At 44.5% G+C, this 24115-nt stretch overlaps 1 protein-coding gene across 2 annotated transcripts in view; it reads left to right on the top strand.

Annotated features, from left to right (window-relative positions):
- gucy1b1 (guanylate cyclase 1 soluble subunit beta 1) overlaps positions 1–24115 on the top strand; it is a 182260-nt gene that overhangs the window by 55077 nt on the left and 103068 nt on the right. For both annotated transcript variants that reach the window (XM_072495799.1, XM_072495800.1), the window contains exons 4-5: positions 3196–3314; positions 17981–18178. In XM_072495799.1, coding sequence (XP_072351900.1) covers positions 3196–3314; positions 17981–18178 — 317 coding nt within the window. The remainder of the gene's footprint in view (positions 1–3195; positions 3315–17980; positions 18179–24115) is intronic.

The raw sequence follows: 24115 nt of genomic DNA, 5'->3' as shown, positions 1-24115 counted from the left end.
ATTGTTGAAAGTGCCCACCCCCCGGCGATTCTCCGGGCCGAGTTCGGCCAAGTCCCGTCAGCGTGGGTTACGTATGGTTCCACCCGGCGGGAACTCGGAGTTCTGTCTGCGGGGGCCGTCCTAGTGGAGGGGGGGGGGAGATCCGACCCCGGGGGGGCCTCCACGGTGGCCTGGCCCACGATCGGGGCCTACCGATCGGCGGGCGGGCTAGTTCTGTGGGGGCCTATGTTCCTCCGCGCCAGGCCCCTGTAGGGCTCCGCCATATTGCCCGGGGACTGGCGCGGAGACGGGAGCTCACACACATGCGCAAACTCACGCTGGCTGTGGCGCGCTGGCTTTCGGGCGCCGTACAAGCCCCTTTGGAAGGTGGTGGAAACCTGCCAGTTGAGGCCTGTTGACGCCAGAGTGGCTCGTGCCGCTTTTCACGCCGGCGTCAGAACTTGGCCGCGGGATTGGAGAATCCGGGCCATTGTCTCTAGCACCTGGGGAACATTAATATCAGGGCTTTTGGGTTTTGAGATGATAATGATGTATGCTTTGGTTTCAGCAGTGGAGAGGCAGGAGTGAAGCTTTGCTACATTTATAAAGTGAAAGGAAAGGTTCAAAGCTCCTCTGATCGCGCCTGATTTGTGTTGCATTCCAGCATTGCTCTACTCTTCCTCCAAGTACATCAACTTGGCAGAGACTAATCAGCAAACCCATTGGTTGTAGAAATAGCATCTCCAGCCAAAATACAAAGTTTTGAGAAAACTCAAGCAATAGTAGTGTAAAGCAAAGCCACAATGAAATTACAAGATTGCCCCCACCCCTCCCCCAAAAGCTAAAAGAAACATTTATCTTTAGAATCTGGGCTATAGGTCCCCTGCCTAAAGGTCTATCCGTGGCCCCATTCATGTTGTGTTCTGGGTACACTGGAAAAATGTCATCTACCAGAAAACCACCACTGCCCCTTTTGAATAATTTAATGAAGCTCCTACTTGGATGAGAGGTCGGGTTTGATCAGAACTTACTTAGGAGTGGTTAATACTTCAGTCGGAATTTAGTCTCTTTCTATTTTTTTTGAGTTCACAATATACTATCTCTGCTGAAATTGGGGCATAAAGAATTGTGATCTTGCAATTGAAGTCATCTGTACAGATCTTCCCCATTTTATTTAGATTAAGTTACAATGGTGACTTATGTGTGGATTTAAAACTAAGAGCACAGGGAGTCTAGGATGCATGCCAATATTTTTATATAATTAACAGTGACTCATCAGTTTCAAGGATTGATGCAGTAAGTCATGACTTAAAGTTGGCATTCCATAGCATTACCATCGCTGAATCCCTCAGTATCAACATCCTGGGGTTGACATTGATCAGAAACTGAACCGATCTGTTATGTAAATACTGTGCTACAAGAGCAAGTCAGAGGCTTGGAATTCTGTGGCGAGTAACTCATCTCCTGACTCTTCAAATCCTGTAAACCATCTACAAGGCAGATGGAATACTCCCCACTTGCCTGGAGGAGTGCAGCTCCAACAACACTCAAGAAGCTTTATACCATTCAGGACAAAATAGCACCCCTTACACAAACATCCACCATGAGTACACTGTCGTGTACCAAGATGCACTGCAGCAACTCGGCAAACTTTCTTCGACAGCACCTTCCAAAGCCGCAAACGCTACCACCTTGGAGGACAAGAAAAGCAGATGCTGGGGACAACACCAGTTACAAGTCTTCCTCCTAGCCACACACCATCCTGTCTATATTGTTGCTCATTCACCGTAGCTGGGTCAAAATCCTGGAACTCCCTCCCTAGCAGAACTGGGGGGGCATACCTACATCACATGGACTGTAGCAGTCTGAGAAGGTGGCTCACCAACATCTTCTCAAGGCAGTTAGGGATGGGCAATAAATGCTGGCCTAGCCAGCGACGCTCACATCCTGAGAGCAGAACAAAAGCTACTGTTATGTTCTTGAAAATCACGATTTCAAGCAAATCAAGTTTTCTTCTTAAAACTATATGTAAAAGCTGTAGGTGGTTCTGTAGGGCCTTCGTCATCAGAAAAAAAATAGAAACATTATACCCTTTCAGTTGAAATAATTTAAATTGCTAAATTTCTATCTTGGTAAATTAAATAACTTATAAAATAAAATGAAAAATATAAAATAAATATGGTAACTTTCTACTTACAGTATCTCCCATGAGCTACCAATTCTGCTCATCATACATCCTGTTACCCTGCTGATGCCCTGACTTGTGGCCTCACCATCTCCCTGACCCACCCTCTCGCTGAACCTCCCACTGCCTGACTCTCCCGCTCATCGCTTCCCTCTCCTATCTCAGTGCATGAGGGCTCTGGAGGAGCGAGGTGGGAGAAGCGTCTTTGACTTTCAGGTGATGATTTCTCTTAAAGGGCTTGTGATCAGATTCCAGGATCTGCCCCGTCTCCACTTGCATGTGATTGGTGGAAAAGGAGCAGCTCATGGTCGTGCTGGTGGTGGTGAGGCAAGGCAAAGCCTGGTCAGGGACAAGACGTCATTGACAAGACGTCATTGCCCAAATTCTTCCTCATTCTCCAAAGTGACACATCCTGATTTTCTCCTTGCCCCACCATGAGTGTTTTTTTTGTCAATAATTACTTTGATCTTCTTGTCTCTCAAATTGTGGAACCAAGAATAATTCAGATCCAATACGTGTGTCGTTAACATTGGGATACATTTGAAGGGAGAGGGCATTTAGTGAGATTGGAATTGAAAGTAACTTATGGACATTAGGAAGTGTTTTTCTTATATTGTTGCCTTTCTTACTTTTTAGCTCTTTTTTTGATATATCGTACAATACACGTTGTTGGTTTGAAGTTCAAGTTCCATTTCCATAATGGTGGGGCTGGTTTAGCACAGGGCTAAATAGCTGGCTTTTAAAGCAGACCAAGGCAGGCCAGCAGCACGGGTTCAATTCCCATATCCACCTCCCCGAACAGGCGCCGGACTGTGGCGACTAAGGGGTTTTTCATTAACTTCATTTGAAGCCTATTTGTGACAGTAAGCGATTTTCATTTCATAAGGTACGTTTTTGATTTGTAAATAATCTTGTGCAGATGTTGTTACCCACAAACACTTTCAAGTTATATGAATATTTAAAGCAGAACAAAACATTTGAGATATTTGAAATGAGTTCTGACAGAATGTTTTATGATTCATCCTTCACAGAAATCAATGCTGGCGAAATTCTGCAGATGTTTGGAAAGATGTTTTTTGAATTCTGTCAAGAATCTGGCTATGATACAATTCTTCGTGTTCTGGGCTCCAATGTTAGAGAGTTTCTGCAGGTAAATGTGTTTATGGTAGTAAATGGTAGTAAATTTCAGTTTCTATGGATGTATATAAATTACTAAATAGCTGCATAGTTGAAATGTTCAATAGTAAACTTATCCATAGACTAAAAAATATGCTGTACCAAATTGAAATATGTGAAGATTGATTGGAGAGTCACACAGCAAATAATGAGGACATTCAGTTCATCATACCTGTGCTAACTTTAGCAAAGAGCTATACAATTAGTTACATTAAGTGCAGCCTGATTAGATGGAATCATGAAAATTATTTGAACCAGTTATTCCTACCTTCAGTTATTCTCAGCTTTGCAAATACACTTGTCTTCAATTCCTTTTCTTCTCAGGATGTCATTGACTAGATTTGAAGGAATATGTAAGACTGAATAAAAGCTTTATTAATCAAGGACCAGCTAGGTGTGAAGTTAGCGCTGACTGATAAATGTTTGCTTTTGGGTAACTGTATGGAAACCAGAAGAGTTGATTTTTCCTGCAGTCTCAAACTGATATGCACAGGACCACAAGACACATGTCTTAAATATAGCCAATTTGGCACTAAGTTAGCTCATTGCGTATGGCCACTGTGTTTCCCGTTTTCCAAACGTAGTGACTGAATCTGAGCCAATAGAAGGGAAAGGAGTAGCTGGTGAGTCTTATCATTTTTTAATTTATTAATATCGGCAAAGCTTATTAGTAGTAGCAAGGTTTATTACCTAATAGATGGACCTCTAGGGTTGTAATCTCGGGATTACTCCCTGTGCCACGTGCCAGTGAGGCTAGAAATAGGAAGATAGAGCAGCTAAACACGTGGCTAAACAGCTGGTGTAGGAGGGAGGGTTTCCGTTATCTAGACCACTGGGAGCTCTTCCGGGGCAGGTGTGACCTATATAAGAAGGACGGGTTGCATCTAAACCGGAGAGGCATAAATATCCTGGCCGCGAGGTTTGCTAGTGTCACACGGGAGGGTTTAAACTAGTATGGCAGGGGGGTGGGCACGGGAGCAATAGGTCAGAAGGTGAGAGCATTGAGGGAGAACTAGGGAATAGGGACAGTGGGGCTCTGAGGCAGAGCAGACAGGGAGAAGTTGCTGAACACAGCGGGTCTGGTGGCCTGAAGTGCATATGTTTTCATGCAAGAAGTATTACGGGTAAGGCAGATGAACTTAGAGCTTGGATTAGTACTTGGAACTATGATGTTGTTGCCATTACAGAGACCTGGTTGAGGGAAGGGCAGGATTGGCAGCTAAACGTTCCAGGATTTAGATGTTTCAGGCGGGATAGAGGGGGATGTAAAAGGGGAGGCGGAGTTGCGCTACAGGTTCGGGAGAATATCACAGCTGTACTGCGGGAGGACACCTCAGAGGGCAGTGAGGCTATATGGGTAGAGATCAGGAATAAGAAGGGTGCAGTCACAATGTTGGGGGTTTTACTACAGGCCTCCCAACAGCCAGCGGGAGATAGAGGAGTAGATAGGTAGACAGATTTTGGAAAAGAGTAAAAACAACAGGGTTGTGGTGATGGGAGACTTCAACTTCCCCAATATTGACTGGGACTCACTTAGTGCCAGGGGCTTAGACGGGGCGGAGTTTGTAAGGAGCATCCAGGAGGGCTTCTTAAAACAATATGTAAGCAGTCCAACTAGGGAAGGGGCGGTACTGGACCTGGTATTGGGGAATGAGCCCGGCCAGGTGGTAGATGTTTCAGTAGGGGAGCATTTCGGTGACCACAATTCAGTAGGTTTTAAAGTACTGGTGGACAAGGATAAGAGTGGTCCTAGGATGAATGTGCTAAATTGGGGGAAGGCTAATTATAACAATATTAGGCAGGAACTGAAGAACATAGATTGGGGGCGGATGTTTGAGGGCAAATCAACATCTGACATGTGGGAGGCTTTCAAGTGGCAGTTGAAAGGAATTCAGGACCGGCATGTTCCTGTGAGGAAGAAGGATAAATACGGCAATTTTCGGGAACCTTGGATGACGAGAGATATTGTAGGCCTCGTCAAAAAGAAAAAGGAGGCATTTGTCAGGGCTAAAAGGCTGGGAACAGACGAAGCCTGCGTGGAATATAAGGAAAGTAGGAAGGAACTTAAGCAAGGAGTCAGGAGGGCTAGAAGGGGTCACGAAAAGTCATTGGCAAATAGGGTTAAGGAAAATCCCAAGGCTTTTTACACGTACATAAAAAGCAAGAGGGTAGCCAGGGAAAGGGTTGGCCCACTGAAGGATAGGCAAGGGAATCTATGTGTGGAGCCAGAGGAAATGGGCGAGGTACTAAATGAATACTTTGCATCAGTATTCACCAAAGAGAAGAAATTGGTAGATGTTGAGTCTGGAGAAGGGTGTGTAGATAGCCTGGGTCACATTGAGATCCAAAAAGACGAGGTGTTGGGTGTCTTAAAAAATATTAAGGTATATAAGTCCCCAGGGCCTGATGGGATCTACCCCAGAATACTGAAGGAGGCTGGAGAGGAAATTGCTGATGCCTTGACAGAAATCTTTGGATCCTCGCTGTCTTCAGGGGATGTCCCAGAAGACTGGAGAATAGCCAATGTTGTTCCTCTGTTTAAGAAGGGTAGCAAGGATAATCCCGGGAACTACAGGCCGGTGAGCCTTACTTCAGTGGTAGGGAAATTACTGGAGAGAATTCTTCGAGACAGGATCTACTCCCATTTGGAAGCAAATGGACGTATTAGTGAGAGGCAGCATGGTTTTGTGAAGGGGAGGTCGTGTCTCACTAACTTGATAGAGTTTTTCGAGGAGGTCACTAAGATGATGGATGCAGGTAGGGCAGTGGATGTTGTCTATATGGACTTCAGTAAGGCCTTTGACAAGGTCCCTCATGGTAGACTAGTACAAAAGGTGAACTCACACGGGATCAGGGGGGAGCTGGCAAGGTGGATATAGAACTGGCTAGGTCATAGAAGGCAGAGAGTAGCAATGGAAGGATGCTTTTCTAATTGGAGGGCTGTGACCAGTGGTGTTCCACAGGGATCAGTGCTGGGACCTTTGCTCTTTGTAGTATATATAAATGATTTGGAGGAAAATGTAACTGGTCTGATTAATAAGTTTGCAGACGACACAAAGGTTGGTGGAATTGTGGATAGCGATGAGGACTGTCAGAGGATACAGCAGGATTTAGATTGTTTGGAGACTTGGGCGGAGAGATGGCAGATGGAGTTTAATCCGGAAAAATGTGAGGTAATGCATTTTGGAAGGTCTAATGCAGGTAGGGAATATACAGTGAATGGTAGAACCCTCAAGAGTATTGAAAGTCAAAGAGATCTAGGAGTACAGGTCCACAGGTCATTGAAAGGGGCAACACAGGTGGAGAAGGTAGTCAAGAAGGCATACGGCATGCTTGCCTTCATTGGCCGGGGCATTGAGTATAAGAATTGGCAAGTCATGTTGCAGCTGTATAGAACCTTAGTTAGGCCACACTTGGAGTATAGTGTTCAATTCTGGTCGCCACACTACCAGAAGGATGTGGAGGCTTTAGAGAGGGTGCAGAAGAGATTTACCAGAATGTTGCCTGGTATGGAGGGCATTAGCTATGAAGAGCGGTTGAATAAACTCGGTTTGTTCTCACTGGAACGAAGGAGGTTGAGGGGAGATCTGACAGAGGTCTACAAAATTATCAGGGGCATAGACAGAGTGGATAGTCAGAGGCTTTTCCCCAGGGTAGAGGGGTCAATTACTAGGGGGCATAGGTTTAAGGTGAGAGGGGCAAGGTTTAGAGTAGATGTACGAGGCAAGTTTTTTACGCAGAGGGTAGTGGGTGCCTGGAACTCGGTACCGGAGGAGGTGGTGGAAGCAGGGACGATAGTGACATTTAAGGGGCATCTTGACAAATACATGAATAGGATGGGAATAGAGGGATACGGACCCAGGAAGTGTAGAAGATTGTAGTTTAGTCGGGCAGCATGGTCGGCACGGGCTTGGAGGGCCGAAGGGCCTGTTCCTGTGCTGTACATTTCTTTGTTCTTTGTTCTTTGTTCTAAAATAATGGCAGGATTCCTCCGATTTCTAGCTTGCATAGCCTTCATTATGTGCAAATTTCAGTGTTCATCCCATGTCTTGGATAACCATTTGTGCAGGAAGCATTGTCTGCTGTAACGGCTGTTGAACTCCAGGTTTTGGAACTTGAGCAGCAGCTAGCGTCGCTGCAGTGCATTCATGACTTTGAGAGCTTTGTGTTAACACATGAATAGATGTGGAGACCCGGCACCATGTAAGTATGCAGGCGTGAAGGAATGGTTGACCACCAGATGACTACGAAGAAACAGCAGGTAATGCAGGAATCCTCTGAGTGCATCCCACTCTCCAACCATTATTCAATTCTTAACACAAATCAGAAATGATGGTTCATTGGGGGAGTGCAGTGAGAGCCAAATCCATGACTCAAGGGTGGCTTAGCTGTCCTGGGGTGAGGCACAAAAAAGACAAAGAGAAATAGTGATAGGAGATTCAATAGTTAGGTGAGTAGGCAGACATTTCTCCAGCCACAGATGTGAATCCAGGATTGTATGTTGCCTCCTTGGTGTTAGGGTCAAGGATACAATTGAATGGCTACAGAGCACCCTGAGGGTGAACAGCCAGCAATGCTACCAATGACATCAGCGGAAAGAGGGATATGGTCATTGGGTTTACAGAACTCCAAAGAGCTTCATACGTTTGGTCTACTTTCAAAGCCATTATCCACCTATCCAAATTGCTCTGTTTGAGCGTTTCAAACTCTATGTATGTTTGACCAAATTAATTCCTTAAATTTCTAAACCTTTGTCTGTAAGCTTCAGGCACTAGCTCATATGCACCTAGGATGGATTTTTTCACCTCCTCATAAGTTCCAGATTCCTCCTCCGGTAGTGATGCAAACACTTCACTAGCTCTACCTGCCAGCTTTGTTTGAATCAGTAATACCCATATGTCCTGTGGTCATTTCATTTGTTTAGCTACCTTCTCAAATGAAATGAAAAAGGCTTCTACCTCCTCCTCGTCAAACCTTGGCAATGCTTGGACATATTTAAATAGATCCCCACCACGTCTTTGACTACGATGCTCTGTCTCACTATCCTCATCAATCTCATCCAACTGTAAGTTTCCCTTTGCGTCTGCCAATTTTAACTGATTTTCATGTTTCATTAGCCATTTTATGAAGTTCAAACTCTGTCTCTTTTTCCCTTTCCTCTCTATCTCTTTTTCTTTGTTTCTCTCTTCTCTCTCCTTTTCTTTTTCTCTCATTGCATATTCAAGCTGCTATAATTCTCTTTCATGTTCAAATTGCTTAATCTGCAACTGGACCTTTTCGATTTCTAATGAGTCAGAATGTATCTCAGGCAAAATTAAATGCTCAGCTACCGCGGTAAGTACCTCCATCTTTTCGCATTTTGCTAGGCAATGTTAACTGCAATGCTTTTGCCAAATCTAACAGTCTGCTTTTAGTCTCTGTCCGTAAGATATTGCGTGTTACTGTGTCCACCCCCAAAAACTTCTGAGCCTCTGAAAGAGCCATTGTCCACAACACACTCCCCACTTAAACTAAAATACCACACCTGAAAAGCAACCAAAATATGCTCACCCCTCACTGTCTTTAAATTTGTTAAGCCAATCCAATCGATAGACTTTTATCCCCTTGAGCCCCCAATTGTTATGGGTCCGTGTTTACAGAACCCCAAAGTGTTTCATGGAGTTCAACCGACCCACAACTTTTAATAGATTGTGGTATGGAAAGCACATGGCGTACTCTCCAGGTGTGATACAGCAGAAATGGAAAATTGGTTTTTAAAACAAAACAATGTTAGTCTATGAACTCAAGTTAACCTTTTAAAAACAAACATTGAATATCTTAACACCCATTACTTCAAAGATAACCCCAAAAGACTACAACACTAAATAATCCTTCAAACTGTTCCTTTAAACATCCAAAAGACTTCAAACCTTCAAAAATAAGAACACATTAGGTTACATGCAATATATTTATAGTCTTTGGATTGCAGACATCAACAAGCCATCTCTGTGTTTCTTCCTACAGCTCACAGCAAAACACACAGACACTCCCAGCTGCCTTCTCAAACTTAAACTCAAAAAAGCAGAAGTGAGCTCAGCTCCCCCCACCCTCTGACATCACTTCAGTAATATGATCAGCTCCATTCCTTAAAGGTACATTGCTTAAACATGCATTTCTTAAAGGTACTCTCACATGACACCCTCGAGTGACAATATAGGAAGCTATGTGGGAAGTTATGAAGCAGAATTTCAAAAGTACTAATGTCCAGATTACTGTCAGTATCACATGCAAGTGAATGTGGATATAGAAGAATAAAGCAGATGAATGTGTTGTTGGAAAGATGGTGCAGGAGGGAGGGCTTCAGATTCCTGGGATATCGGGCCGGCTCTGGAGGAGGTGGGACCTGTACAGGCCAGATGGGTTACATCTAATCAGAGTTGAGACTGAGTTCTTTATGAGGCGATTTGCTGGTGCTTTTGTAGAGGATTTAAACTAACTTGGCAGGGGAGTAAAAATCAGGAGGTAATATCAGAGAGGAATACCAAGCTGCACAGAATACTTGGAGAGATAGATAGCACCTCACCAGGAAATAGTAAGTTATTTGATGGGTTCAAAGTTACAGAAAAAGTAATAATTTCTAAGTCAGGGATACTGTGCATGCATTTGAATGCACAGCGTGTGGTAAATACGATTGGCAGGTTACACACACAGATTGCAATATGGATAACACACTTATCCACGTTAAATTCCATCTGCCAAATTAACTGAACCTATCCATATCCATTTGTAAATTTCTTATTTCCTCATTGCAACTGCTCTCCCACTTATTTTAGTGTCATCTTCAAATTTGGCCTTCTATCCCTGCATCCATGTTATGAATATAGATTGTAAATAGTTAGGGCCCAATGACCAATCCCTGTGGCACACCACTAATTACAGCTTACCAACCAGAAAGAGACCCATTTATTACCATTCTCTACTTTCCGTTGGTTAGCCAAGCTAATATATTACCCCCAACCCTGTGGGATCTTATATTGTGTATTAACCTTTGTGTGGCACCTTCTCAGATGCCTTGCGGAAGTCCAGATACACGACATCCACAGGACCCCCATTATCCACTTTACTTGTTACATCTTCGAAGAACTCTAGAAAATTAGACACACATGATTTACCCTTGATAAAACCATGCTGACTCAGATGGATTGGATTTATACTTTGACTGTCCCATTACTACTTCCTTAATAATGGATTCCAACAATTTCCCAACGACAAACGTTAAACTAACTGGTCTATAGTTTCCTACTTTCTGCCTTTCTTCCTTTTTGCATAGGGGTGTTACTTTAGCCTTTATCCAATCCACTGCAACCTTTCCAGATCCAATGAATTTTGGATTATTATAACCAATGCCTCCCCTATCTCTGCTGCCATTTCTTTAAGACCCTAGGATGTAGGTTATCGGGCCCTAGGGACTTGTCTGCTTTTAATACCAATAGTTTGCTCAGTACATTTTCCCTAGTGATGGTGAGTGTTTTACATTCCTCTATTTCAACAACCTCTGCATTACCTGTTACTATTGGAATGATTCTAATGTCCAAAACTGTAAAAACTGAAGCGAAACATTCATTTAGCATCTCTGCCATTTCTGTGTTCCCCACTATTAACTTCGCAGTCTTGGGACCAATGTTGGCTTTAGCAAACCCTCTTCCTTTTTATACACTTAAAGAATCGTTTGCTGTCCGTTTTTATATTTTACATTAGATTTCTTTCATAATTTACCCTTGCTCTTTTTATTACTTTTTTAATAACTTTTTCATTCAGAACTGGGGCAAATGCGACATGCTAAATGATCTCCTCCTTTGCTGTGGCAATTCTGTGATCCTGTGATTAATTAAGTGCTTTTGTATGATTGAGTTCAAGAGCCATTGTTGGAACAGAGCACAAATAATATTGGGCAAGATTCAGCGGCCTTGTTGCTCCTGGCTTGGTGTTGGGATGAGGCTGTTGAATCTCGGGAGAGGCCTCTAATGGATTTGCAAACTTGAAATGTATCTCGAGATTCAACAGAATTCATTTAAATATGCGTTCGCCGGATTCACGCGGCATTGGGACTCTCTGACTGCACCTGGGAGACCTTGCCAGGGTTCCGTTTCGTGGACAAACATGCACGAGGCATAACGGCACCTGGGGGTGGGGGGGGTGGGGAGAGTCTTACAGTCCATTAGAGACCTCTGTGTGGACGGAGACTCCCTCTGTCACCCATGCACCTTGGCCTACCAAGGTACCAGGGGCACTGTTATAGTGCTAGACTGGCAATGCTAAGGTGCTAGGTTGGCACTGCCAGGGATTGGCCCCTGGGAGGGCCTTGCCAAGTATAGGGTGGGTGACGATGCATATCGTAAACAGCAGTTTGTGCACTTCTTCAAGGATTCCACCAATCTTCTGCGGAAGATCAGGAGAACCCTTTGGAAGTTCCAAGTGTATGATTGATGTTGTCACACAAACTTCTCCAATGTTTTGTCAAAGACTAGCCCTTTTGTTTATAACTATGTATATCAAGCTAGGTACTGAACCATGTTATTAGGCAGGATTCTCCATATTGGGAGACAGGGGAGCACAAATAAGCAGGCAATTCCCAATCCTTAGCCATGCAAATTTTTGCATGGCGAGGATTGCGAAGGATTCCCTAATTCCCTATCGGACTGCCTGTTCAAAATGGCGGCCCAATAGTGAGGACCTGCGGCTGGGCCCCACAACGCAGTACAACACCCACCATGCCCTTCTGAATTTTCTGCATTACCAGTAGGAGGGTGACCCGACCCGCCACCCACTGTGCCCCCCACACCAGCGCCCCCCCCCCACAGAGACCCCTTAAATTAAGAGACCCCCCCTGCCCCACGGATGCCCCAGAAGAGAGAGCCTTGTCAGGAAGCACCTCAGAAGAGAGACCAAGGGCAGGATTTTCTGACACTGGGCCGGGCCGGAGAATCGCCCGGGGGCAAGGGGGGGGGAACGATTCACGTGGCGCCATTGGCATTGGCGCGGTGCCGGTCGGGTTGTAGCTCCCCCGGTGATTCTCCGTGCGGGATGGGCCTAGTGGCCGCCGAGTCCCGCCGCCGCCGTTCACATGTGGTCCTACCCGACGGAACCTCGGCGTCCATCCTGCGGGGGGTGACCTGGTTTTTGGGGGGGGGGGGGGGGAGGGGGTCTGGTGGGAGGGGGCCTCCACCGTGGCCTGGCCCGCGATCGGGGCCTACCGATCGGCGGGCCGGCTCCTCTGGTGGGGGAGTTTAACTCCGTGGCGGGCCCCTGTAATTCTACGCCATGTTGCGGCGGGGCAGGCGCGGAGAAGGCAACTGGCACGCATGCGCGAATTCGCGCCGGCCGCAACGCACATACGCAGACCCGCGGCGCCCATTTGACGCCGGTATCAGCAGCTGGCGCTGCGTGAGTCGTGGGGCGGCACCCTCGGATCAGATTCCTGGCACTGGCAACCGGACATCTGAGCACCTTGGCATTGCCAGCCTAGCACACTGGCAGTGACCCTGTTAGGGTGTCTGGGTGGCACTGCCAGGGTGCACGGGTGCCAGCGGGCATGCCAGGGTACCACCTTGCCCAGAGCCTGACCACTCGGTGGCTTCCAATGGTCTGGGGAACCCCGCCAGGTGCCGTCACGTTAGATCTCGCGCAGCGTTCCGGTCCTCGTCAGAGGCCTCTCGCAAGATTTATCGGCTTTGTTGCGTCACTGAGTCGGGCGCGGCAAGGCCTTTCAACCGTGTCCAATGTTCATGCAGAAGGTGGTTTGTTGTGTTCGATGAAACGTGATCCAAAAGATATTGCAATTACAAACTATACCTAAATGCCGTAAACACGCATTTTATAGTAAAGCATATCGGAAACATTCATTTTGCATTACATACTGTTTTATATTCTAAAGTACAAAATAAATTACTGACTTTATTCATGGGAGTCATGAAACCTGATGAAAATCTCCCTTGTCACACTTTTGCCGTTTTTAAACACAATGGTGGCCTTTTAAAAGTTAATACAGGCCGCTCTGTAATAATAAGTTGTTTTGGTGTTTAACCAAGCCATGGAATCAGCCAACACAGAAGGAAGCCATTCAGCCCATGTTTACCAATTACTCCTATGCGCTTGTTTTTTCCCCCCAGGCCCTGCAAATTCGAGTGTCTACATAGACTAAATGTAGTTGCTGCCAACCATAGCTCAGTTGGTGAAAGTTTTGGTTCTGATTTCAGTCCAGAGATTTGAGCACCAAATCTCAGCTGACATTCCAATGTAATAGTGAAGGAGTGCTGCATTGTCAGATTGGAATTAAAATGAAGCAGTTTCTTTTTATTAAGTGGCCATTGAAGTTCCAATTTTGAAGAAGAGCAAGGGAGTTCTCTGGGCCAATATTTATCCCTCAATCAACAACACTAAGCCAGAATACCTGGTCATCACCACTGCAAGTGGAACCATGCCGTGCGTAAATTGGCTGCAGTATTTGCTTCCTCACAACGGTGGCTACACTTCAAAGTCCTTAATTGGTTGTGAAGAGCATTGAGGCATCCTAGGATCATAAAAGGCACTGCATAAATAAACTCTTTTTCAATAAATAAATTAAAATTCAGGGCTTTTAGTCACTCATTAGTGCAACCTAAATCAGAAAATGAGACATGGTGATTAAATTCTAATTGATTGCAAATAAGGAAATGGCGAGGGGTCCTAATTCCATGTTGATGTCACGAGCACCCCTGTGTCATGCAGCTGTCCTTTCTTTGGTGGAGGACCATAACTTGCAGAGGTTTCTGTGGATGAGATTGCCCCTGCAGCCTTTTTGTGTTAAGAGGACAGAGGGACAGAAGGAAATGGTCGTAAGATGAAACTCAGTGAAAACAAGTCTTGCCTCAAATCCAACTGGAGTATGCCACTGTTCTACCCTCCCATAATGAGGAGTTCAAGGATCAGTGCCTTCGAAAGGAACAGCAGAGAAAATAAAATTCACAAGTTGCTAAAATTAACCCTATTTTTTTCCATACGTTGTAACTGAGTGTGCAGCTACCAGCTTCTAAATTGGAAGAGGACAAACTTTAATGGTGGAGAGGGGATCTAGTCAGGATAAAATGGAACCAAAGTTTGACACAAAAGCTGCCACAGAACAATTGGGGTAGAATCTTACCATATTTTTCAAAGTGTCAGGCTCAGACCGGAAACTGGGGTGTAGCTCTCTATCTGCACAGACCAGTTTTCGCTCCAGATCTTGAGACTCTTTAAAGAAAAAACAGCTGGGCATGGTTTACACCGTCACTGGCAAGGCGGGGTCTGATAGAAATGGCTACTGGTTCCACAGTGATCGGGGCACCATCTTTCAAGGATGCCTGAAAGAACTGAAATGGAACTACACCTCCAGCACGGAGGTATTGAGGCTCCCCATCGTTTCCGGACAATCATCGAGGGCTCCAAACACCCTGGATAATCATCGGGGGCTCACCATCACTTCCTGGAAAATCATCAGGGACTTCCCACCTCAAACGCATTTCCAACATTCCCCTCCCTCTGTCCCCCCTCCCCCACCACTACACATAAATGGAAACACCCCCACCCATGCAGCTCCCCTGGCATTGCCTCCTGGCACAGGTTAGCACCGCCAGATTGGCACTGCGCCAACATTGCAATGCCAGCCTGGCATGACACTGCCACTGAAAATGTCCCTCTCACCTGGGGGTTATACTTACCTTTGCAGCCCTGGAAAGATCTCAACTGATTCACGTTTTTAAGAAACTGTTGTAAGTGATGTTGGCAAAGTTTGAATATTCAGTGAGGGGGTATCATGGGGCGGGGACGGCTGGGTAATCATATTAAAGTTCATTCAAATACATGAAAATGAGATTTTCGCATTTTGTGGGTGAGAAACTCGTGACGTCACCAGCGGGTGGCAGAGAAAATCAGGAAACGCAATATCTCTGGAGAGAATCGCATTTCCCGATTCTCTCTAGATCTCCCCCTCATGTCACTGTTCTCTCTCATGGTGAATAGTGACTGAAAATTTCGCCCTTGATAATCTTTAAGGAAGAGCTGCTTCAGGTATAGGCTATTCCATTCATCAATAGGAAAAGGCAGGGGAACCAAAGCCAAGGCTCATTAGAAAATGAGGTAGATAGAGAATGTTGTTAAAAAGCAAATAACAGATGTTTGATGCATGTCAGTGAAATCATTTACCGTCATGCAAATAGATTGGGAGACAATGAAGGTGATGATGAAGATGAAGATATATGCTCAGAGGCACAGGAAAAAGCTATAATATTTAATGCGTACATTGTACTGGTGTTTACTAAGGAACAGGGTTCTGACAAATTATCAGTCGGGGTGAGAATTGATGGGCAGGTGGATACATCACTTACTTGGCCCGGAAGGCTTGCATCCCAGGTTACTAAAGGAAGTAGGAGTGGCGATTGCAACAGGTCTTGAAATTATCTTCCGATCATCCAGTAAGAGGGATGCATGCTGGCAGAAGGTGAATGCATACCTAATTGCACAGTTCTGAACAGTGGGCTCTGCAGGTTCTTATGCATAGACCTTTGAAGGTAACGGGACATATTGAAAGAGTGGTTAGAAATGCATAAGGAATCTTGGGCTTCATCAAGGCATTGAGTACAAAAGCTGGGAAGTTTTGCAGAGCTTATATAAAGTTCTGATTAGGTATTGCTTCCAGTTCAGGTCATGATGTTTTAGGAAAGATGCCCTTGAGAGAGATTAGAGGAGATTTACCAGAATGATCCCAGGATCTTCCTTTAGTAACCTGGGATGCAAGCCTTCCGGGCCAAGTGATGTATCCACCTGCCTATCAATGATCCCAGGAATAAGGGGATTTAGCTACAAGGTTAGCTTGGAGAACCTGGGTTTGTTCTTCAAGCAAAGGAGAGTGATGGGAGATATCATAGAGATGTCGAAGTTTATGGCAGGTTTCGAAAAGGTATCCAACGAAAAGCTGTTCCCTTTAACTAATTGTGCAAACTGTAAGGATCCTCCTGTTTTAATCATGTTTGTTCCCTGTTTTCCCCTTTCTGTTATTTTTGCTACTACAATATTTGACCATGGACGATTAACAGGCTGTGCCTTTAATGCAGACCTTGTCTTTAATTCGAGTAGAAGCCTGTGTTAGTTTAAACTGAAGATTGACCTGTGACCTGAAGGCAATGCAGTCTCCATGAAACTGTCTGTAATTCCAACCAGCAGATTCAAGAGCGATTTGACTGACATCAGTGATGACTCAGAGTGATGGACTTGGCCGGCGGCCAATGAGCTGGCTCAAAAGGCAGGGCTTTGCCGATACCTGGTGGTGATTGGTTCTGACTTCTCTGAAATGTTCTTCAGAGCCATTTTTACTTTGAGTTTGAATTCTGGCAGCAGAGGTGAAAGACCCCAGCTGATTTCTTTCCAGAAAAATGAAGGCTAAGTCTCTGTTTTAAAAGAGCCAGCCAACTCTTTCTCTCCAGTAAGCCTGTGAATGTTTGATTCCTGAAAATTGGATCTGGAGGAAACCCCATGAGCTGAGAGGGAAGTCTGAAGAAACAAAGCCTCTGTCTGTCACTCCAGGAATGGTGTTATTTTTTCATAAATTTAGAGTACCCAATTAATTTTTTCCAATTAAAGAGCAATTTAGCTTGGCCACCTAGCCTTCACATCTTTGGGTTGTGGGGGCGAAACCCACGCAAACACGGGTAGAATGTGCAAACTCCACACGGACAGTGACCCAGAGCCGGGATTGAACCTGGGACCTCGGTGCCGTGGGCAGCAGGGCTAACCCACCGCGCCACCATGCCTGCCGCAACACTGGAGGCTTTAAACCTCACTCATACCGGGAAGAACTGCACTGAAGAAATCCTCAACTGAAGCAAGGACTTTTATATTTTGCCCTTGATCCTTATTATTTTCACCTCTTTCCACCTCTCTGTGTGTTTCTGTCTTGTGTGGGTGGGTAGAGGGTGGGACAGTTGTAGGGGGAGGGGTTCTGTTATAAATAAACATTAATTGTGTTTCAACTTACAAACCTGGTGACTGTAAATTATTGTCAGCCATGGGCCAAAGATTTCAGGAATTTTATACAAATTATTGGTTAATTCATTAGTGTTGGACTCTATGGTCTGTGGGGCTGGAGTTGACCTGCACTCTAGCCCAGGGTACGTAACGAAAGATGAGGGTGCAGATTGAAGATTCTGGGCAAGAGATATCAGTGAGATATGAGGAAGAACATTTTTATGCAGCAATTGTTAATAGATCTTGCTGCCTGAGAGGTGTTGGTAACAGAGACAATCAGTAATTTCAAGAGGATATTGGATAGGCACATGAAGAAAATAATAATTTGGGGCTAGAAGGACTGAGTGGGGATATGGGACTAACTGAGCTGCTTGACAGAGGATTGACATGGACACAATGGACTTAATGTCTTTTTCTGCACCATAATAACTATGACTTTGACTGTGTGACTCAATATGAAGTCTGTAGGGGAAAAAGTAATGTGGATGTTGGAAGCTTGTGGCTTAGCTTTCACTTTGCAATGATGTTTTCAACATTTGTTAGAGATCGAGCATATTGTTTCAAAATGCTTTGATAAATGTTAAGGAAATAAATTGTTTATCTTTTTCTCCCCCACCCCCCCAGAACCTGGATGCTTTACATGATCACCTGGCTACAATCTACCCTGGGATGCGTGCTCCATCATTCCGATGTACAGATGCAGATAAAGGGAAAGGTCTTCTTTTACATTATTATTCTGAAAGGGAAGGCTTACAGGATATTGTAATCGGAATAATTAAGACAGTTTCACAACAGCTTCATGGCACTGAAATAGATATGAAGGTAAGATAATTTTTAGAATTTTAATAATGAATGTTAGAAAATCGGAGACATCAAATAGATGTCTCCCTGATCTATAGGATTAAATCATTCATCACTTTGCTGTAGCATGTTTGTTTTCAATCTCTTTCATTTACCATTTTGAATTTAAGTTTTTTCTTAATTATATTTATTGCTAGTCGATATATTGTAAACATTTGTGGCTGACATTACAATATATGCTCTCTGGGTAGTTGGGAGCAATGGCTTGGATTTGGAATCCTGACGGTCATTTGACATAGCTTATCTCTTTCTTGCGTGTTCTTACCTAGGCTATTAGGTAGCTATTTTCCAGGAATATTTTGCCTTGATGTTTCATGCATACTGGAATGATATCGGACTCAATATCTAATCTTTTCACCAACACCACAAGTGTATTGTGGTTGCAGTATGGTAAATTTACTAGACGCATTGCCTAGCACAACCATGGGAGCACCATCGATACAAGATCTGTCGCTAAAGAGGAAAATGCTGTAAAAACGTAGGAGATCAGTCAAAATTCATAGATGGAATAGACAAATTTATGTTTCCTCTATGTTATAACCCGCACGAGATTTATGGGATTGGAGCAATCGGTCTCACCTGCTGAGCAGGTGGGCAGCCCTAGATTATTCATGCTTAAGTTCTGTATAAAGTTGGCCAGGTATGGAACCGGCTGGGAATCTGATGTATATTATAAATACTAATGTATTGCAATAAACCAGGTTTTCTTTCCACTAATTCGGTTGGGACTCATTTTTGGTCAACAAAACATTATGAGCTCTTCATCAACCCTGTATTGAAGAAAGGCTTCTATACAAAACATAAACTTGTCTGTTCTCTCATAAATGCAAATGAACTGACATGCGTTTTCAGCATTTTCTTTCTTGTTTCAGATATTCAGTATGCAGGCTTTTGGACCCCAGTATTACTGGGCAATGGGGTAACATGTGCGGCAACTGATAGTGGGCAATGGCCGGGGTCATTGAAGCCTTGTTAATCTTTAAGGAAAGGTTTAGTTCAAATGATTCACTACAGAATCCTGCCTTACACCTGATCAACTTGGTGTGTGTTCAGAGGAGCAAAAATGAACGGAAGGCGACTACAGGCAGGGTCCCATAGTGATGGCACCTGCTCTTCCGAAGGATTAAATCTATGGGCATCCCTGAAATGCCATAGGAATTTTTGCAGGCTCTTTCAACTAATCCAAAATGGAATGACTAGCTATTTTGGTGGTGGTGGGGGGGTTGAGTTCAATTTGGGTGGCATGGTGACACATTGGTTAGCACTGCTGTCTCACAGCAGCAAGGATCCGGTTTTGAATCCGTCTGTGTGTGACTGTGTGAAGTTTGCACGTTTCCTCTGTGTCTGCGTGGGTTTCCTCTGGGTGCCCTGGTTTCCTCCCACAATCCAAAGATGTGCAGCTAAGGTGGATTGGCCATGATCAATACGTGGGGTTACGGGGATAGGGTGGGGGTGCGGGCCTATGTTGAGTGCTCTATTGGAAGGTGGTGCAGACTCGATGGGATGAATGGCCTCCTTCTGCGCTAGAGGGATCCTATGATTCTCCAAATCCATTTATATCTTACATCAATTTAGCAAAATATGATTTTACCAATCTTCAACCAAAGTTATGGTGATTGATAAAGAGATTCCCTTGGAAATTCCATGTTATACTTCTGTAGATTTGGCTCTCTTTCACGGAGTAGAAATGAATGTTTGTGGATTATTTTCTGCCAGGAATTTGAGTCTGGTTCTAAATGCACCTTTGACAAGGAGTCATCCATCTCAAAATATTAGCTCCTTTTTCTCTCCATAGATGCTGTCACACCAGCTGAAATTGTCCCGTTTTTGTGTAGAAATACACCTTGGTACTTCTTTTAGGAAAATAGATTCTCAGTGGGTCACCAAGTCTTAACAGAGAAGAAAGACACATGTGTTGTGGTGGACATCTTCCAACTAGCGCCAGGAGACCCAGGGATAGATTACAATAGTTTATTCATGATTCCAGCATGGAGGGAACTACCCCAGAGAAAACATTGTAGTAGCACCTTCCTTTAATATATCTCGAACACAGCCCTCAAATGCACCAATCACTGCGAGAGCATTCGAATGCAACTCTCAGCTCCAAGTCACCGATACAGACTGGTTATACAGTTAGTACATGCAATATTGTTTTAAAATTCTGATCTTGCCTATGTTGATTTATTATTATACTTTCACCCAAAAGTGTGTTTGTAATCTTATGACTAGGAACTGTCTGTTTCTGCTGATAAATAAACTACCTTGCTGGTGGGTTCTGCTGATATTAAGACCTTCATATATAGCATTTGACTAGCATGTGAATTTACTCTAAAGCAGGCATGTTAGATCTATCCCACCTTTTACTACATCTATTAATTCTCTCTTACATTTCCCCCTTTTGGCCCTTGGCCTAGTCCAAGGTAGCCGACTTCCTTTTCTGTTAAGCCCTCTTCTCACAAAAAATGTTTAGATATAATTGAAGCAGTGCAATTCCAAAAGAAAGCAGTGATGACACATGATTGAAGTATAATTTGGGCAGCACGGTAGCATAGTGGTTAGCACTATGGCTTCACAGCACCAGGGTCCCAGGTTCGATTCCCGTTTGGGTCACTGTCTGTGTGGAGTCTGCACGTTCTCCCTGTGTCTGCGTGGGTTTCCTCCGGGTGCTCCGGTTTCCTCCCACAGTCCAAAGATATGCAGGTTAGGTGGATTGGCCATGCTAAATTGCCCTTAAGTTAGATGGGGTTGCAGGGTTACGGGGGTGGGGTGGAGGTGCGGGGTTAAATAGGGTGCTCTTTCCAAGAGCTGGTGCAGACTCAATGTGCCGAATGGCCTCCTTCTGCACTGTAAATTCTATGATAAGGTAAATTCTATGATGATACGAATTGCATAGACGGAAAAGACTGAAGCTCTCCCTTCGCCTTATCCACCTTGTAGTTAGTTCTTATTAAGTATTACTTCTCCCTAGCCTTCTTTTGTCCCAATCCAAAATTTATTTTATCTTTACTTTACTTTGACTCTTAAAGTCAGTTTCTCGATGGAGTATGTGTCAGTGCCTTGATCAATGTTTTCTTACTCTTCAGGCCATATTAACCACTTCATGTTAAGCTGTTTGCCAAGTAGCTGAGCAAGTCACATTCTTCAATGCGGCTGCACCACGTAGCCTCGTATGTTAGTTCATTCACAAATTACAAATCTCTTCTGCATTCTCACGTTGGTGTTCCAATTCATCATAGATTTTATAGAATTTACAGTGCAGAAGGAGGCCATTCGGCCCATCGAGTCTGCACCGGCTCTTGGAAAGAGCACCCTACCCAAGGTCAACACCTCCACCCTATCCCCATAACCCAGTAACCCCACCAACACTAAGGGCAATTTTGGACACTCAGGGCAATTTATCATGGCCAATCCACCTAACCTGCACATCTTTGGACTGTGGGAGGAAACCGGAGCACCCGGAGGAAACCCACGCACACACGGGGAGGATGTGCAGACTCCGCACAGACAGTGACCCAAGCCGGAATCGATCCTTCTTTACTCCGCTGTTGGAAACTCACATTTTGTAAATCATATTCACAAATTTTCCTGTGTGTTAGATCTAGTCTCGTTTTTTTTTTTGACCAGACTATTTTATTCGGGCAACGTTCTTTTATCATACTTGGTGGCATCTCTCTGCCCTTGCCCACACATTGTTGTTTTGCATTTTGTGGAAGGTTAATCAGGTCTGTGGGGACCGATCATCTTGGATTCCACTGTCTTTAAAAGAGTGCATCATTCAATAATTCTACCAGAATCTTCTCAAAAAATCAAAACTCAAAGGGGGCTCCCAAAATCTCAGATGATGGCAATACTATCAAATTCAGTTCTATTAAAACTTCAAAGGCAAAGACAACTATTTCAAAGAGAAATCTGTCACCTCATTTATCTGATCTATACTTTCCTTTCACTAGAATATTTATCAATACCCAAATTTATACATTCAATTGAACCATATTTTCATAAGTTCTGGAGAACCTTTACAGTTAATTACATCCCTCCCCCCCACCGCCCCAACCCATGATCCAATCATGTGTCATGTCATGAGTCTTGTGGGATCACCTGGCGACAAAGCAAGCTCTTCTTGTGTCCCCGGCCCCAACCCCAAGCAGATTCCAGCGACGACGAGGCAATGGTCTGTGATGCGTGCCCCCAAACGCCAGCCTAAGACACCCCGGAGCACCAGTCTGGGGACAACACTGACTTTCCATCACAGCTGTCACTAACACCCTCCATCATCCCAGAGACACTTGCCTCGGTTGGGCAAGCTGGTGAAGAGGCTCTAAGGGCACTATCTGGTGTGCACCACATACGTGCTGCGGTACATCAGGTGGAGCTAGGAACCCCTGAGGGGGTGGATAGTCAGATGGTGACCCGACCCCAGGGACTAGTTGCCAACAAGACAGGTCTCAGAGTTCTGTAAAGGGTGGCCCCATCGATAATGAGATGCAGACACAAAGCCAAGGACTACATGAGGGGCTGCCAGCAACCATCCAGCACCTGTAGGTGTTGTTGGAGGAGTCCAACTGGGTGCAGGTGCAGGAGGCGGTGCCGAAAATGCATGCCATCCACTGCAAGTGCCAGGAAACGCACGGTTAAACGTGCTCGCTCGGGGTCTTTGTGCCCTTTTGGGAAGATCGCGCCCCTACTCAGTTTTCAACTGGCAACCAGTTTTCTATCCATCTCAATACACTACCCCTAATCCCATGCGTTTTAATTTTACACACGAATCTCTTATGCGGGATTTTGCCAAAAGCTTTCTGATGAGGTCATAGGTACATAGGAACAATAATAGACCATGCAACCCTTTGAGCCTGTCCCGACATTCAGTGAGTTCATGACTGATCTGTGGCCCAACTCCATATACCTGCATTTGGCCCATATCTCTTAATATCTTTGCTTAACAAATATCTATCTATTTCAGATTTAAAATTATAATATAATAATCTTCATTAGTGTCACAAGTAGGCTTACAGTTAATGAAGTCACTGTGAAAATTCCCTAGACGCCACATTCGGTTGCCTGTTTGGGTACACTGAGGGAGAATTCAGAATGTCCAATTCACCTAACAAACACATCTATCAGAAGTTGTGCGAGGAAAGCGGAGCACCCGGAGGAAACCCACGCAGACACGGGGAAAACATGCAGACAGTGACCCAATCTGGGAATCGAACCTGGGTCCCTAGTGCTGTGAATCCTCAGTGCTAACCACTGTGCTACCGTGCCACAACTGTTGGAGCTTCAACTGCTGTTTGTGGGAGAGAGTTCCAAACCTCTACCACCCTTTGAGTGGAGAAGTGTTCCTAACATCTCTCTGAAACGGTCTGGTCCTAATTTTTAGATTATACTCCCTAGTTTTAGAATCTCCAACCAGTGGAAATAGTTTATCTTTATCAACCCTGTCTTTTCCTGTTAATACCTTGAAGAATTCAATCAGATCACCCCTCCAACCCGTAAACTCCAGCGAATACAGGCCTAATCTTTCATTAATACTTAACGCCTGTAGTCCAGGTATAACTGCAGCATAACATCTGTGGCTTTATACTCCAATCCTCTAGATATAAAGGCCAGCATTCCATTAGCCTTTTTGATTATTTTCTGCACTTCAAAGATCTATGCACCTGAACCCCCAAATCTCTTTGGACATCCACTGTACCTAACCTCTTCACATTTAGAAAGTACCCTGCTCTATCCTTTTTTTGGTCCAAAATGGATAACCTTGCTTACATTGATTTCCATCTGCCACAATTTTGCCCATTCACCTAGTCAATTAATACTCCTTACAATTTTGTGCTATTATCTAGACTGAATAAAAGCTAAAGAAAAAGCATACAAAGTGGCGAGTATTAGTGGGAAGCCAGA

Source organism: Scyliorhinus torazame, chromosome 3 (genome assembly GCF_047496885.1).
Source record: "Scyliorhinus torazame isolate Kashiwa2021f chromosome 3, sScyTor2.1, whole genome shotgun sequence".
NCBI classification, from domain to species: domain Eukaryota; kingdom Metazoa; phylum Chordata; class Chondrichthyes; order Carcharhiniformes; family Scyliorhinidae; genus Scyliorhinus; species Scyliorhinus torazame.
This window is presented reverse-complemented; position numbering and strand designations above follow the sequence as displayed.